The 14,791-nt window shown below is 40.2% G+C and overlaps 1 protein-coding gene across 3 annotated transcripts in view; it reads left to right on the top strand.

Moving 5' to 3' along the window:
• LOC123960491 (nuclear receptor subfamily 6 group A member 1-A) overlaps nucleotides 1-14,791 on the top strand; it is a 98,156-nt gene that overhangs the window by 20,163 nt on the left and 63,202 nt on the right. For all 3 annotated transcript variants that reach the window (XM_046035261.1, XM_046035262.1, XM_046035260.1), the window contains exon 3: nucleotides 4,650-4,697. In XM_046035261.1, the coding sequence (XP_045891217.1) occupies nucleotides 4,650-4,697 (48 nt within the window). The remainder of the gene's footprint in view (nucleotides 1-4,649; nucleotides 4,698-14,791) is intronic.

The following is a 14,791-nucleotide window of genomic DNA, read 5'->3' as shown; positions in this document are numbered from 1 at the left end:
AGAAGAATGGGTTGTTCACAACTTACCACTGCGCAGGAGTAACCTTATAACTAAATTTCCACAGAAAGCAACATGAAAAACAGCTGCAGGCATCTGACACACTACTCTCGTTAGTTAGTGAGCTTCAAATGAGGCTTACCATTCAGTTTCTCTTGACTGTCCCTCAGGATTACGTTAGTCCAACCTTCACCAGGCCTGCTAGCCACCTTAGTCGTGCAATATGTCACATCAAGTTAGCTAACCTTAAAATAAAAAGTAAAACAACACGACAACACTTACAGCTTCCATCACGGTTGTTGTGGTGCTTGCCATCCTCCGCGGTAGGCTTGACTAATAGTGCGGTATTTCAATTTTGCGGTTATTGCGACAGCCCTATACTATGGAAGATTATATCATTTAAAAAAGGTGTGCTTGAAAATAAAGTTTTATACCTGTAATCTTAATGCTTGAACTTGCATGTTAACTCTGAACATGTAGGTTTCTGTCTGTAAACTTTAGTTGGTTTAGTTGCATTGTTGCACTGTGAGCATGGTTGCATACTAACATTTCCATTAGCGCAGTCTCACAGACTAGCTAGTGTTGCCGTTGATCCTTAGTCTTGTCCATTGCTATGCGCAGCACAAATAAAAGTCCATTCACTTTGATTGTTGGGTGGAGGCAGAAACCTCAGACACAGATATCTCAAAACCTGATCAAATAAAAAACAAACTACCTGGATGGCTATATATGACTGGAAGTAAGTATTTTGTAATTTAGGTGATTTCATTAATGCTGTTAGCAGTAATGTAATGTAAATTAGTTTAAACACATACAACAATGGCTTTGTCTTTAATTTCTCAGTAGGCAAACAAACTGTAACAATAAAATAGTACAGTGACAAAATGCATATAAATATATAAGTGTTGCCTCTACATCAGTGCAAAGAATATGGAAGACATTATTCCTAAATTGAACTGTTCACTTGTGATCTTTCTGTAAATCTGACTCAAAAGCTGTGATATATCTCAGAGTTTTAGGATCAGCGAGGTAGGGGTGCTCACAGACATTCACCTTTTGTGTGCATGCGTGTTTGTGTGTTGTACGTCAATATAAGTGTGTGTCTGCTCAGGGGAGGGCGACAGAGGCACGTGTGCGTTGGACACAGCTTGTGTGTGTTGGTGTATGCTCCAGGGAGAACATATGCTGGTGTTGACTGTGGGGCAAGGGATGGAGGTAGGAGGGGGGCAGCTGGCGTGTGTCGGGTCAGGGGTCTGCAGCTGTTGATAGCAGGGTGGTACACTGACACAGATAGGGGGATTTGAGGCACCAACAGCCCACACTCTGCACTGGTCTGGATGTGAGTGATGGAGCTCGCCGGGTGCTTTGTAAGTGAGATGTGGACGCCGTGTCTCCAGACGGTGGCCGCACAGATGGCCAGGCTGCTGATTGAGGCGAGATGGGGGGGAGGGAGTGGGTATAAAATAAAGCTCAGACGGCAAGAGGGTAACCAATATGAAGCAAACAGATTGTTGTGGGGTTATTGGTTAGACATAGTCAGATGATATGTCAGGCTTTGTATTAAAAATCAGATTTGGTACTGTCGGTGTGGTCTTGCTCTTTTTGTTTATGATGGACCTTCATTGATTCAGTATTTAATGTACAGTGGATAAATATTAGGCTACACAAATGGAAAGGTCTTGTCCTAAAATCATTCTAATGACAAGTTTGATAGCCCAAGTACAAGTTTTATTTGGAGAAGTTTGCTTGTTGCTTTCCGCCAACTTATCTTATCTGCAGCCACTTCAGATTTGTTAAGGTTCAGGCAAACAACAAAAACAAAAACACGTAGTTACAGAAAGATTGTCATGTTTTAAAGGAACCAGCGATGAAGACTAGATGCGAACAGTGGTTTTCTCAGCCAATACCAGACACTTTGTAAGCCCAACCATCTGCACTACACTCTTTATTTTTTTTTTTTTTTTCACACTAGGACAACAAAATGCTACTTCCCCCTTTGCTTCTTAGTGACAGCAGTCATCATAAAAGGAAGTTTTTCCTTGCCTCTGTCGCCTAGTGCTTGCTCTTGATGGGAATTGTTGGGCTTCTGTAAATAACATCACAGAGTACGGTCTAGACCTGCTCTTTTATGAAAAGCGCTCTGAGATAACTGTTGTGATTTGGTGCTATATAAATAAAATTGAATTGAAATTGAATGGAATCACAAAGGTTTGCCTGTCAGGAATAAGATCCTCATTGAGACTTGGTTAGCTTGGCTAGCAAAAAACTGGAAACTGGAGGAAACAGCTAGTCTAGCTCTGAATAATAAATACTTACAAAAAACAGCAAAATACACCATCCAACAACTATAAAACTGACTTATTTAGACATTGCACCTTGGTTACAGTATGAAAATCTAAAAACCAGAAGTATGAATTAGGAGCTATTTCTGGGGAAATAACATTGACCTAGCATCTTCACCTGCAGGGGGGAGTCTGGGGAGAAACATTTGTTACTTTGTAGCATTGGGTATATTCATACATGATGCTGATATCTGGCATTTTGAGATCATCGGCCGATGATTGCACTCAAGAGGCCAATGAACATCAATGTCGCACTTAAAGGCAGCCCTGTCAGTGTGGCTGCTGTGGAACAACCGTGTGAGTTTTGGATGGGTGTTATAAAAGTTAGTTTTGAGCCCTAAATGTATTCTGTCACTGTCATCTTTTCTAAATGGCAACATGCTCCTCCCATCCTAGTTGACAAATATATCGGCATTATATTTCGGCTGCCTTACCCTTACTCTCTAAATATTGGCATTAGCCATTGAAAAACTTATCGACCATTAATATGGTACATACATTTTGTCAACAAATCAGGAAACCGTGCACACACAACACAAGCCTAAATGAAATGGGTCCTGAATCAGTTGGAAGTTCAAGACTGTTCCGGATTAAGATGATAATGAACATTGGTACAAAAATGAGCTTCGGACCCCTGTCACCTTTTTGTTTTTGTGTCAAAAATAGAATTTGACCAGGGCCCCTTGATAAAATAGGCCCTGAAGATGAGGTAAATATGCATGAGCCACCTTATTATTTCAGTTATATTGTACCCCAGTGGTGTTTAATACCAAACAATTAATTGATTAATTAAAATGCCATAAAATAATCTCTACAGAGTGAACCTGGGAGCTTCAGCTTTGGCCCTGGGATAGTTTCACTTTGCTGGTTTATAATCCAGACATGAAAGACACTTCTCCAAGGATGCTATTTGGATTATTTGTATTTTGCATCCTTTTTCCTATATTTTATTTTTATTTATATTTTGCATATTACATTGTCTCTATCTTTTTTTAGTTTTTTGCATCTTTATAAAAACGTTTACCCACTCCTTCTTGAGGTATTGTCTGTTGACAAACATAATGAGGGTTAGAGGACAGAGGGATGTAGCCCATACACTCTTCTTGGGATTGAACAGTCAGAGAGTGAAAAATTGGCTACAAACGGTCAGCCAGTCCAAAGAACCCCCGTAGATGTGTGCTGCCGCTGGAGGTCATGAAACTCAACAACTGAAAGAAAAGGAGGAGCATACACAAACCTTCTGAGTTGTATTCCCAAATCAGGACATTGTTTTTGCTGACACCTTCAGTAGAAGTCAGAGGCAAAGAGAATCATACCTCTCAATATACATATTCATAAACTGTATGAACTTAGAATATTGTGATCCGTGTGTTGCTGCTCGCCCACTGAACAGTCAGCCTGGCAGGATGATCATTTGTCTCCTGCAGGCAGATGAGATGTGTTGCCCTCAGTGGGAGCTCTACCCAAGTGCACATCAAGATGGGAAATAAATCTTTTTAGCTGTATTGAGATTAAACCTGTGCTGTGTACTATTGTGAATAATAAATAATATACACAATCGTGAATAGAACAGTACTTTGCCTTTTCATTAAGTACCCTCTGGCTGTTGCTGTAATTTGTGACATTTTAGGTTACACAGGACAGAATTTAAGCAGTTGTGGAGCCTTCAGCAGAGTTTGTCTTACTTCTGTAGGTGTGTATTAGGCTATGTAAACGTCATACTATAATTTAAACCGGGACGTATTAATCGACCAATTAACCAGGAGGTTTTTTTCTACTTTTCCTACAAAAGCAGGCTGATTTAGTGCTTCAATTAAGTCAGTACTCAAGCAGTGCTGGTCTCTGCCCCATTAGATTTCTGTCCAACTGTGAACTGTTACTTATTAATCAGTACCGCCACTTTATGTGAGGTTTAACATATAATTCTTGTGCACAAGTCCTGCCCACAAATGCAGCTTGTACAGGCTGTGCTGGTTTAGACTACTGACATTTTCATTCCACTGCAAGCTCTGCATGTGTCCCTTTCTTTCGTTCATTAAATCCACGTACACATCTGAGTTTCACTGCAGTGAATACTTAGAACAGCTTGATGACTCTGTATTGCTGTGTGAAAACTGTCTTGATGACTTTCATTTCCTCCTAACCCTCTACAATATGTATTGTGTCTACAGTTTTGAGGAAATGAGCAAAACTGTCTAATAAAGCATACTTTTATAATGATATTAAACTTCTCAATCCCAGTCAGTGTGTGCGTCTCTCTGTGAAAAAACATCCAACAGCTAACCCACCTCTGTGTTTGTTTTTCCCCAGGCTTTTACAGTGACCATCCAGTGGAGTCTGAACAGAATGACAGTATGGGTGAGTAAAAAAACATGCATTTATTCTCAGGTGTGAACTAAGGATAGAGCCTAGTCTGTATATATTCTAGCACAGTACATTTGAACTGACTTCACTTCTTTATTTTTCCCACATCTTTCTTCAGTCATGGAATTATCATGTGGCACTGACTGACTTTTCATGACATAACAGCTTTTTAGAAAAACAGAACTTACAAAAACACACTTTCTCTGTCCATCCTACAGTTTATCAGTTTTACTTTCTTGTATTAAAAAGACAATTTGATAGTTGCTCCATCTTGTGGTAAAGTAGCTGTAATGTTATTGAATGGGTTATTATTACCTGTCAAATCCACAAGAGGGGAGTATAAACTCAATAATAATGAAGCAGCTTCTTCTGGAAGTATGATCATCTGGCTCTTCAGTGTGAAATAAAAACAAGATAGTAAAAACTGAATGTCTTCAAGTAGCTACATATTTATTATAAGATGATAGAATAAACATCTCTGTTTTCTATTTTGTTCCATTGGATAACCTCTAAGTCTGTGTAGATGTGTGTTAGTTGAGTGGTCAGAAAACAACAACCTCTGAATGAAAGGCTGCAACTCATGCCATCATCAGAACTGGCTCTGCATCATGGCTACGATACAAACCTAAAAAGTGAAATGTAAAAATGTCATAAATGCATGACTCTTGGACCAGAAGAAACTGGGAGCAAAGGGCTAGGGGGTGAGGCATTGGTCCAATGTTAAGGTCCAGGTTCAGGCGAAGTTCACTTGGCACTCCCCTGGCTGCCATCACAGCGCCAGGTGGCATCATGGGGGGGTCAGAGGTCGGACACAGTTCAGAAACTGCTGACCTCGCCGTGACTCTGTGCTGACCTGATTGTGTGCAGCTCTCCTCTGGCCTGGGCTTTCTCAGCAGTCCCTCTTTAAACCTGCGAGAGGAGAAAGGAGGGAGGGAGCCGGTCGCTAAGAAGTGGAAGGAAGCCGGAGAGGAACTATTAAACCTACGCACACAGTGAATGGCCGGCATTGTTGCGTGCTACAGGAGAAGGCGTGGATTTATGAGGCTGAGCCTGATTGGGTTGTAAACTTGACTAGGTGGGCTCGTGGCCGCGGCCACTCTCTCTCCCTGCTGGCCTTATTCTCCTCCCAGGATGCCTCGGTGCATGCACTGGGCAAGGGTGATGCTGAGGTCAAGGGGGGCTGAGGCAGGGCTCCTCAGGCTTGTAAATGCTCTGACAGAGGTGGGAATTCAGAGACCCCCATTCAGTGACCAAAAAACCCAGGTCAGGGGCCAAATAGCTGAGTTAGCAACAGCTGTTTAGCCCTGTAGATGAAGTCCCAACATCAACTCGGATATCTCACATGAGAAAGTTTCGATGTTTTTCTCGACCCTTCATCTGAATATTTCTCACTTTAGAGCATCCATCACCATCTTCATAAACCCTATAAACCAATGAGAGTGCAGTGTTTTGGATACAGGTGTAGCTCTTTGGGGTGGTGGTAAAATGCAGGAGTCCATAAAAAATGTATCTGCACACTTATTCACTCACATCTATTTGGATCAGTTTTTTTTATTTTTTATTTTTTATTTCTACTGGATATTAATCACTGCTCAGGCTTGTCTTTGTGCTTTTTGCTTAGATGTTCAACTATAGAAAGTGTCTTGAGGCAAATAGCTCATATCCTTTGGATTAAAATCTGTTTTGTGACCTGCTTTACCTCTGCTCTGACCTGGCTCTGTTGTCCCCGAACCCCTCCCCAAATCCAGCAACACAGTTGACCAATGGTTGCTGAATGGGGTTATCAAGATTCTTTGGTGACTACCTCTGTTCATGGTTAATCATTACCAGCTGGTGACAGGACTTTCTCTGCTCAACTTTTGCCCCTGAGTGCTTTTAGTGACGGATCAATATGCAGTTTTCAGTTCCTGCAGTAAACCTTACCCATCATTTCTTGGTAAATGTACACAGTAGGTATGAACATAAAGGTGAAATAATAAATGTTATATATCCTAGGATTTCTGTGTTCCGTGTCCAACTGGATAATCAATATGGATAATGGATCTAATTTAAAGAAGCATGATATAGCCAGCCTTCCTGCTGCACTGCACTTTCCAGGCCATAAGGGGGCAGTAGAGCCATGCCTAACCTCCATGTGATGTATGATCCCACGTGCCACCTGGACCCAATGAACTCAACACCCATATGGAATTACTTGGCTGGAACCCAGCGCATGCCTTTCCTTTGTCCTCACATAACTGGGCTAACTTCATATGCCTGTGTCCAAAAGTCGTTCAAGATCACCAGGTTTTCATTTTCATACGTGCTACACAGCAGAGCAGTCAAACACTTGATGCCGCTTCAGATCCCTCTCTTTGTTCCTTTTGAGGTGTTTTTTTTTACCTTTTAATGTGGATTTCACTGTTAGCTTAAGGGCAGTGTTGGACTGAAGTGAATGTATAGATAAGCGGATAAAGAATGAAAGGCCACTAGTAACCTTTTTCTTTCACTTGATTTTTCTTTGCTTCTCCCATGGGTGCCTCTGCCTTTTGCACTCCGAACATGGCGTGAGTGCATTTGGGAGCTACTTCTGACCTTGCGCTTTCTTATCATTTTAGCCTTTAATAATTCATGATTAGCCTAGATTTGATTCACCATCCCTTTTTTTTTTTTTTCTTCGCTTGATGCAACTCGCGTTGGCGTTAGACTCGAGTGTTTCCAGGTCAGGGAGAAGTGGGTCATGCTGTTCTCCATGTCAGTGCCTATAACTTCATAGTGTGTGATGACAAAGCCAAACTCCACAGGGATAAACAAGCAGACTTTTGTGTGGCCCTAATATATATGTAGCAAGTCGTATCTATCCACCGCATACAGGCCTTTGTAAATATACTGCAGACTTTTAGGAGCTTCATTCATTTATTAAAAGTGTAAGTTGTACGCTTAATAAGAGAATTTATTGTTTAAAAAGGGCCTGTTTTAGTTAATGCCTTTTAATATTTTGGTTTTCACATTTGGCTTCAATTGTTTTGCACTTGCTTACAGTACAAAAATGTGCACTTTTCCAATACTTTATCGAAGACGATAAAGTAATGATTATATACATGTACAGTAATTAGTAAACATTAGATGTGTTTTACACTTTTAAGATTTCTCTGTATATGAGCAGCGCTCAAGTTAGACTGTATGTGTATGTAAGTGTGGAGAAATAGTGTTAGTTAGACTCTTTATTAAGACAGTTGAAAGACAAGAAGGGCCCCAGGCTGCTTCCCATTGTCCCCTCTGACACTTTCCCACTGTAAATACAGGAAAAAACATGCCTTTTTGGTCTGCTCTGGCTGGAAAACCTCAATGTGTTTGAAATTTCCCAGCATGTTAACATAACCTTACAGGGCAATTACTGCAAGATTAGTTCCATGTGTCTATATCTCCTCCAATTACATAGTGAAATGGGGTTACGAGGCTGATTAACTTTCCAAGAACTGTGGGCACAGACTGTTTCACTTTTAAAAAATATATATATTTGAGTGGGTTGATTTAAACTTAGGTAAAATGTAGTGTTTCTCCTCTGTGTTACATTGTAGTTACAGTGCATTTGAATGACTGTCCTGTGATTACAAAAGTCCCAGGTACAACCACTACAACAGCCTATTTGTCTTTAAAACTTTACTTGACAGGATTCCCCCTGGCCTTGGAAATGCTGTATTTTCATGGTGTTTGAAGAGGTTCTGTAGACAAGTGAATTTTAGGTCACGGGATATCAGAATATACAAAGAACAGTTGCTTCATGGAACATAGCTGACAGGCTCTTCCCACTTGTTTCGCACATTTGTTGCAATATTAGATTTTCAGCACAAGTGAAGTGAAAAAGCGGGCATTAACAAACAACTACAGAATACAATTTTGAGGTCATGGAAGTGGTGGCACTTAGTAATGGAAAATCAGAGAAAAGTCGTGCAATTTAACATCTGGGTCATGGTGGGAAGCCTGCTTAAGGAAGCATGCTGAACCCCCTAACTGTGAGCTTCGGATAAGACGGACAGCTAAAATGCCTACACTGAGGCTACAGTCAACAAATTTATTTATATTGAATAAAACACTTGTATCACTGGTCTAAAATGTGAAATGATGAAATAATGAAATGATAACCAAAACAAACAAGATGTTCAAACTAGAATGTTATGTTAATTGTGATTTTCTACTTCTGCTGAATTTCACAAGATTATGCAATAAACTATGGCCTTTCTTTATATGCCAGCATCTTATCAATATCTGTCCAATGAGAAAATGTATTCTATAAGCTTTATAGGTTCAGATTGTTTTTTAATGTTTTATCCCATTTGCTACAAAGTACCTTGCATAACATTTAATTCAGAACATTATTATATTTTGAAATTATACTGTCTGAAAATATAAAAAATTGTAAAGTAAGACTGGGGGGAAAAAGTCTGCTAATATTCACCTTGTTTAGCTTTTTTTAATCAGACAGTTGCTTATATAAATAAAAAGGCAAAAGTCAAAATTCACGTAAAGCTGCTTGTGTTTAAACATTTAACCTTTCTCAAAGTAATGCAAAAGTTATATCAGAACAAAAATTCAAACAACACCACTCAGTATTAGGTAGGTAGGTTTATTGTCACAATACAACAAGTTGTAGAGTGAAATTGAGTTTTGTAACTCCCTTCAGCTACATAGCAGACAATATACATTAATAAAGAATCAAATCTAGTTAAAAACAAACAACAAAAACCATTTATGGCTGATACATTGTATTTATATGGGATTTTTTAAACTACGAAATAGTACCAGTATAGACCTCAGTAAGGATATATATTTTTGCTTGGAAGGTTTACTATGTTTGCTGCATTGCAATTTTGCAATGATAAAGCAGACATGTTGTTCACTGTTAATTATCATTTATTACTTCACTTAAGTGTCTGCAAGTTGATTTTGTTATAGAGTACTTGAATGAGTCGAAACTGAAAATGTTGTAATGTGAGGTGCATTTTATGATTTACCCACAAAATAGACATTTTATTACTCACCACAAGTCACACAGATAGTTTTGGTTTACTTGTTCAGATTTTGAGATCACAGACTCAGGTTTCTGCCTCCACCCTAATACAATGGTGCTGAATGGAATCTTGTTTGTGGTGCTCTCAGCACTGAAAGATTACTTGACTCTGGATAACAGACCTTACGGTGAATAGGTTCCACTGGAACTACTTTCTATTGAGGAAATAGTCCCTATAAAAACTGTTGAGAGAATGGACTTTGGATTTTCTGGGAGTATTTTAAATAAAAAAAAATTTTCAGTTGTGCCTTCACTTCTATTATATTTGAACTCTCAGAGCTAAATATCTCAAAACTTGGACAAATAAAACCCAAACTAACTTTGTGTCTTAATACCACCAGTTACAAGTGTGAACACATGTTTAGTCTAATTTAGGTGAACCTACTCTTCAAAAACAAGCAAAACTGGTAAATGTTGATGGGACAGCTAGTGTTAACTATTTGAAAAATCTGAACTTCAGTGTTAAGATATCCAGTACGGTGACATTAGTACATCAATACACTGCACACAGTATGCTTGTATTTACCAGTCTTGGCCAGTGTCCATGCAAAACTTGGGTTTACCTTCATTTTCCACTTTACTGTTGGACCACATGTTGTATCAAGTCTTTGGATACACATCAGTTTCTGTCGTCGAACCCTATGGCCATCTGCTCACAGAGGTGTTTGAACCGCAGTCTGCATTCATTGATCAGTGAGTTATTCTCATGTAAACCCACCGACAGCAATGAATGTTTATTGCAGCCTTAAGAGTGACGCCTCCTGCGTCACACCTGATCTGGTGCCCGATGAAATGTGTTCCTGGCATTCCACCCAACTGAAGGTCACAGGTTTGATGCATATGTGGTTCTGAATTTTGCTCTGGATGGGCGCAGAACTGAAAAATTCACGATGAATGGCTTCCAGAAAATCCTGTGCCACGGTGTCCCTCAGGGTACAGTCAACGGTCGATGGTTTTGGTTAGAGCTCAAACTCACCGACAGCGTTGAATGTTCACCGAGGGCACCAGCAGGCACTGTTTGTCTCGCCGTTGGTTTATTTGACTTGTCAGAGAAAATCAACATATGACTAACAAAAATCAATCTATGCAGTTTATTTTCTCTTGTTTTCAGGCTCTCTTTGTTGTTGCCATTTGACTCAGACAAGTGGAGAATCACAGAAACTGTCCCATTCTTGTTGGTTCCCTTGCAACACACATACCTAAAATTTCTGCAATTCCAATCTAAACACATGTATATATTTTTTAAAGCCTGCTGTGATGGCTGACATGTCAGTATTTTATATGTCCACCTCAGCCGTCAGCTGATGGAATGGAACAACAATTAAAAATGCAAACTTTGTAGTGCTAATCGTTACGAAAAAGACAGGCTTGATCTAACTGCGTGCTGTGAATATCACAATCGTGTGTGTGTGTGTGTGTGTGTGTGTGTGTGTGTTTCTCTTGGCCTGTGTGGAGCTACTCCATGCCAAAACATGTTACCACCCATGTCGGCATGGAAGTTCAAATGACGGTGATGAAAAGCCAACAGGAGTAAGAAGAGCCGGTGATGCAAAGAGGGTTTGGGTTTCCTCAAACAGCCGTGCAGTCATGATGAACGTCCTCATCATTGTCAGCATCGTCACCTTCTCCAAAACTACCAACAAAACTCTCATCTGTCTCTTCTGAGCCTGTGCTTCTTTCACCACCAGTCTGCAGCAAAAGGAACAAAAACTGTGTGTGTGTTGGGGGAAGGGACATTTATGGCATAAATAAAAGGACAGAAGACGACGTCAGTCAGGCTCGTGGAAGGAGGCGAATTGGCACTCGTGTGATCAGAGAACGCCGCTGTGCCCCACAGCTTAAACTAGTGCACTGCAGTGTTGAGCTAGTTAGAGATTACTGTTCCCTTCACCCTGCGCTGAACCTCAGCTACTGCTCTGGGAGTGCGCCTTCCTGTGTTCGCCTCTTTGAGGTTGGAAAATCATGCAGTCATGTTTTATTAATGCTCTCTCTGTCTGTCTTTCTCTGCTTTTCTGTCTTTTTCTCTCCTGTTTTGCCTGCTTCCCTCAGCACAGAACAAGAGATATGGAACACTGTATTTTGTTTGTTCTGCATCCTCTTTTCACGTAGAATTTTGGCACTTTATGTAGGTTGTGGTTTTGATTTCAAGAGGTTCTGAAACCTGTTAAGGAGGTAGTGAATATATGATGCAACTCATTATAGAGAGATTTGTTGCAGTTATGCAGGATTCGTGTTCTGTTCAATCAGATGGAAAAAGGGAGATTTCGATCTGCAGATTTTCTGTGTTCTCCTCAGGCTTTCAGAAAGAAGCCACACTCTCCTACTTTCTGCATAATGAATGATCACTTTGGGAGGAGAGAGGCACAATTCACTTTCTCCTGCTTTGACACAGTTCACTGACCATGGAGGAGACGTCAATATTACCACAATATAATAATAACTTAAACATTTCTCAATTCCATTTTTCATGAATTATTTTTATTCCCATCGGGTACTTATGGCCAAACAAAAGCCAAGAGGAATTTGCCTTGAAAATAATTTTCACCTTGACTCAAAATAACCAACTGGACAAAGGCTTTTTCATAAATATGTGTATAATCGGTAAAAGTTATTTTCTGGCTTTATGTTGGTACTCCTACTTCAATGTATAAGCCATGGCCAGATATTGTGCTTTTTCTCCCATTTTTTTCTCTCACTAACTAGATGCCCTTTTGGTTCCTTTTCTTTTCAAAAAATATATTCTCCACATTTTCCTAATTCCTCTCTGTGTTTCCTCCCACAGAAAAGGTGAAAGTAATACTTTTTTCAGTCACCCTGGCTCAGGCTTCAATGGCTTCCCTCCTTGGCACTTCTGTTTGGCTTCATGCCCGAGACACACAGAGGCTTTTTTCATTCTCAAACCACCCCCCTTGTTTTTTAATCTGACTTGACTTCCGCTCTCCCTGCACTAGGGAGACATATGGGAAATGTATGTTAACTGGCCGCACGCATGCTGACTTATTCATCCGTTTGAGGCGTGGCCGTACTTCCGTATCGGGGTTCTTGATTATACCACTGCTGGCATGGTCCCCAGAAACTTTGCATAACTGACAAACTTGCAAAAGTATAGCTTGTGTAAAAATAGCTGGGCGAGCATGAGAGCCTGACAGGGCCAGAGTGAAGAGTGCAACAGTGTGACTGAACCAGTGTGAACCCTGCGTCGTCAGCACATTCTAGGGGTTGGACAATGAGAAGCACACAGTGTACTCTCTGTCATGTTGCCTGCATAGCTGGCTGGTCTGCAGCCAGGACTCTGTGCTCCCTGAAACAAGGCCAACGCAACGCAGATGCAAAAAATTCAGCAAGATGAGCTCAAATTCTTAAAATCCTTGTATCATACATGACAGTTTATGTTAGGCCTGCATGGATTGGACACGGCATTTTACCTGTTTATTGCGTGAAAAGGTGAATTTGAGGTCAGGGATAAGATTATACAGTACTAAAAACTAGATCCTCACATGCAGAGCTATCAATGTAACCAGGGTGAAGTGGTATGCTTTGGATAAGATTAAGCCTTCTGAAAGGTTCAAGGACCTAAACGCTGACTAAAATATGAAGACGTGGTCCATGTGGGAATCTATTCTCAGACTACATTCCCAGGGGAATTTAGTTTATGCACCACGAACAAGTACTTAGTGTTGCACAGACTGTTTCTCTCTGTTAGAGTTGAGGTTCGTCAGTTTCGTTTGGCTAAGCTTCTGGTATAATCAGAAAAATCTTAGCCAGGAACTTAAAATGTTGAGTTAGGAAGTGATCTGGGAGTCCCTGGATTGGAAGATGAATGTATCCACCCATCCAAAAAACCCCAACCTCCACACCCTGACATTCCACCGGTCTGTTACAGTGTAAAACCACCTTCTGGTTTCTTGTCATGGCCCAACCATTTTCATGGGAGAATGTATTTCTTTCACTTTTCGTTTCACATTGTGGCGATTTCACAGAATCTCACAGGCTTGACAAGATAGGCATCTATTCCAGCCACTAGACGTTCAAAACTTGCTTAATATCTTTGCTATTCCTCTCACAGTAGAAATGTTTTGCTCACATAACTGTACCCACAGTTAACCTGACACTTCCAGCATATCTCAGATGCCTGTTCAAAAATACTCAGGCTGGGAGGCTGCCAGCGTATGCGCTCACACACTTTCCCATCCCATCATGCCTCTTGACAATGATTATTATACAATCCACTGGCACTGTGAGACATCTCCTAATGGAAGTGGATGAGGAGATTAAATCACTAAAATCACTCGCGCCATGTGTGATCCTCTTTGTGGGCAAACTCAATCAAATTCAACAAATATGCCTTAATTGCTGTGTCAGTCACAAAATAGGCTTTAAGTCAGATTGGACATTTTAATATCTGGTCGAATTAAGAAGTTTATAATGAGATTTAGCAGAGCAGTGGGCGCATGCAGTATCATATTTAACTGTCACACTGCTACGTTTGTTGTCACACGTTTGTAAAGTGGAATGGTCTGTGATATAACAGTGTTGATATAAAATGTGGAAGTCAATAAATAAATTAGGGTTAGATAAATATAAGACACCACTAATGACCTAGCAGTAGCAGAAATGTTCCCCACACATAATGCATAAAATAATATGCAATTTGATGGCTTACCTATTTAGATTTGACAAACTGCTCCAGCTGTTTATTGGAAAACTATAAACTTGTGTGATTCTAGTGAAGCATGCTACTATTCTGTGTGATTGTGGTATAAAGAAATTGGTCATATGTTATGTTACCTTACATTTTAGTCTGTGCAAGCTGATAATGATCATTTTAGTTTCAGTGTGTCCCATGAATTAAATCCAAGACAGGGAAAATACAGATTATCAGGGTTTTTTTTTCATTATTTTTCTGGCATGTTTTTTGCCTTTATTTCGCTGGAATCATGGAAAAAGGAGATGACCTGCGACAAAGGCTGCTGCATAACTGGGTTGTAGTGGTTACTGTATGGGTCTCAAAGTGCTGGAATCCACCTTATCCTCCTTT

The sequence above is a fragment of the Micropterus dolomieu genome, linkage group LG21, assembly GCF_021292245.1.
Source record: "Micropterus dolomieu isolate WLL.071019.BEF.003 ecotype Adirondacks linkage group LG21, ASM2129224v1, whole genome shotgun sequence".
NCBI lineage: Eukaryota > Metazoa > Chordata > Actinopteri > Centrarchiformes > Centrarchidae > Micropterus > Micropterus dolomieu.
This window is presented reverse-complemented; position numbering and strand designations above follow the sequence as displayed.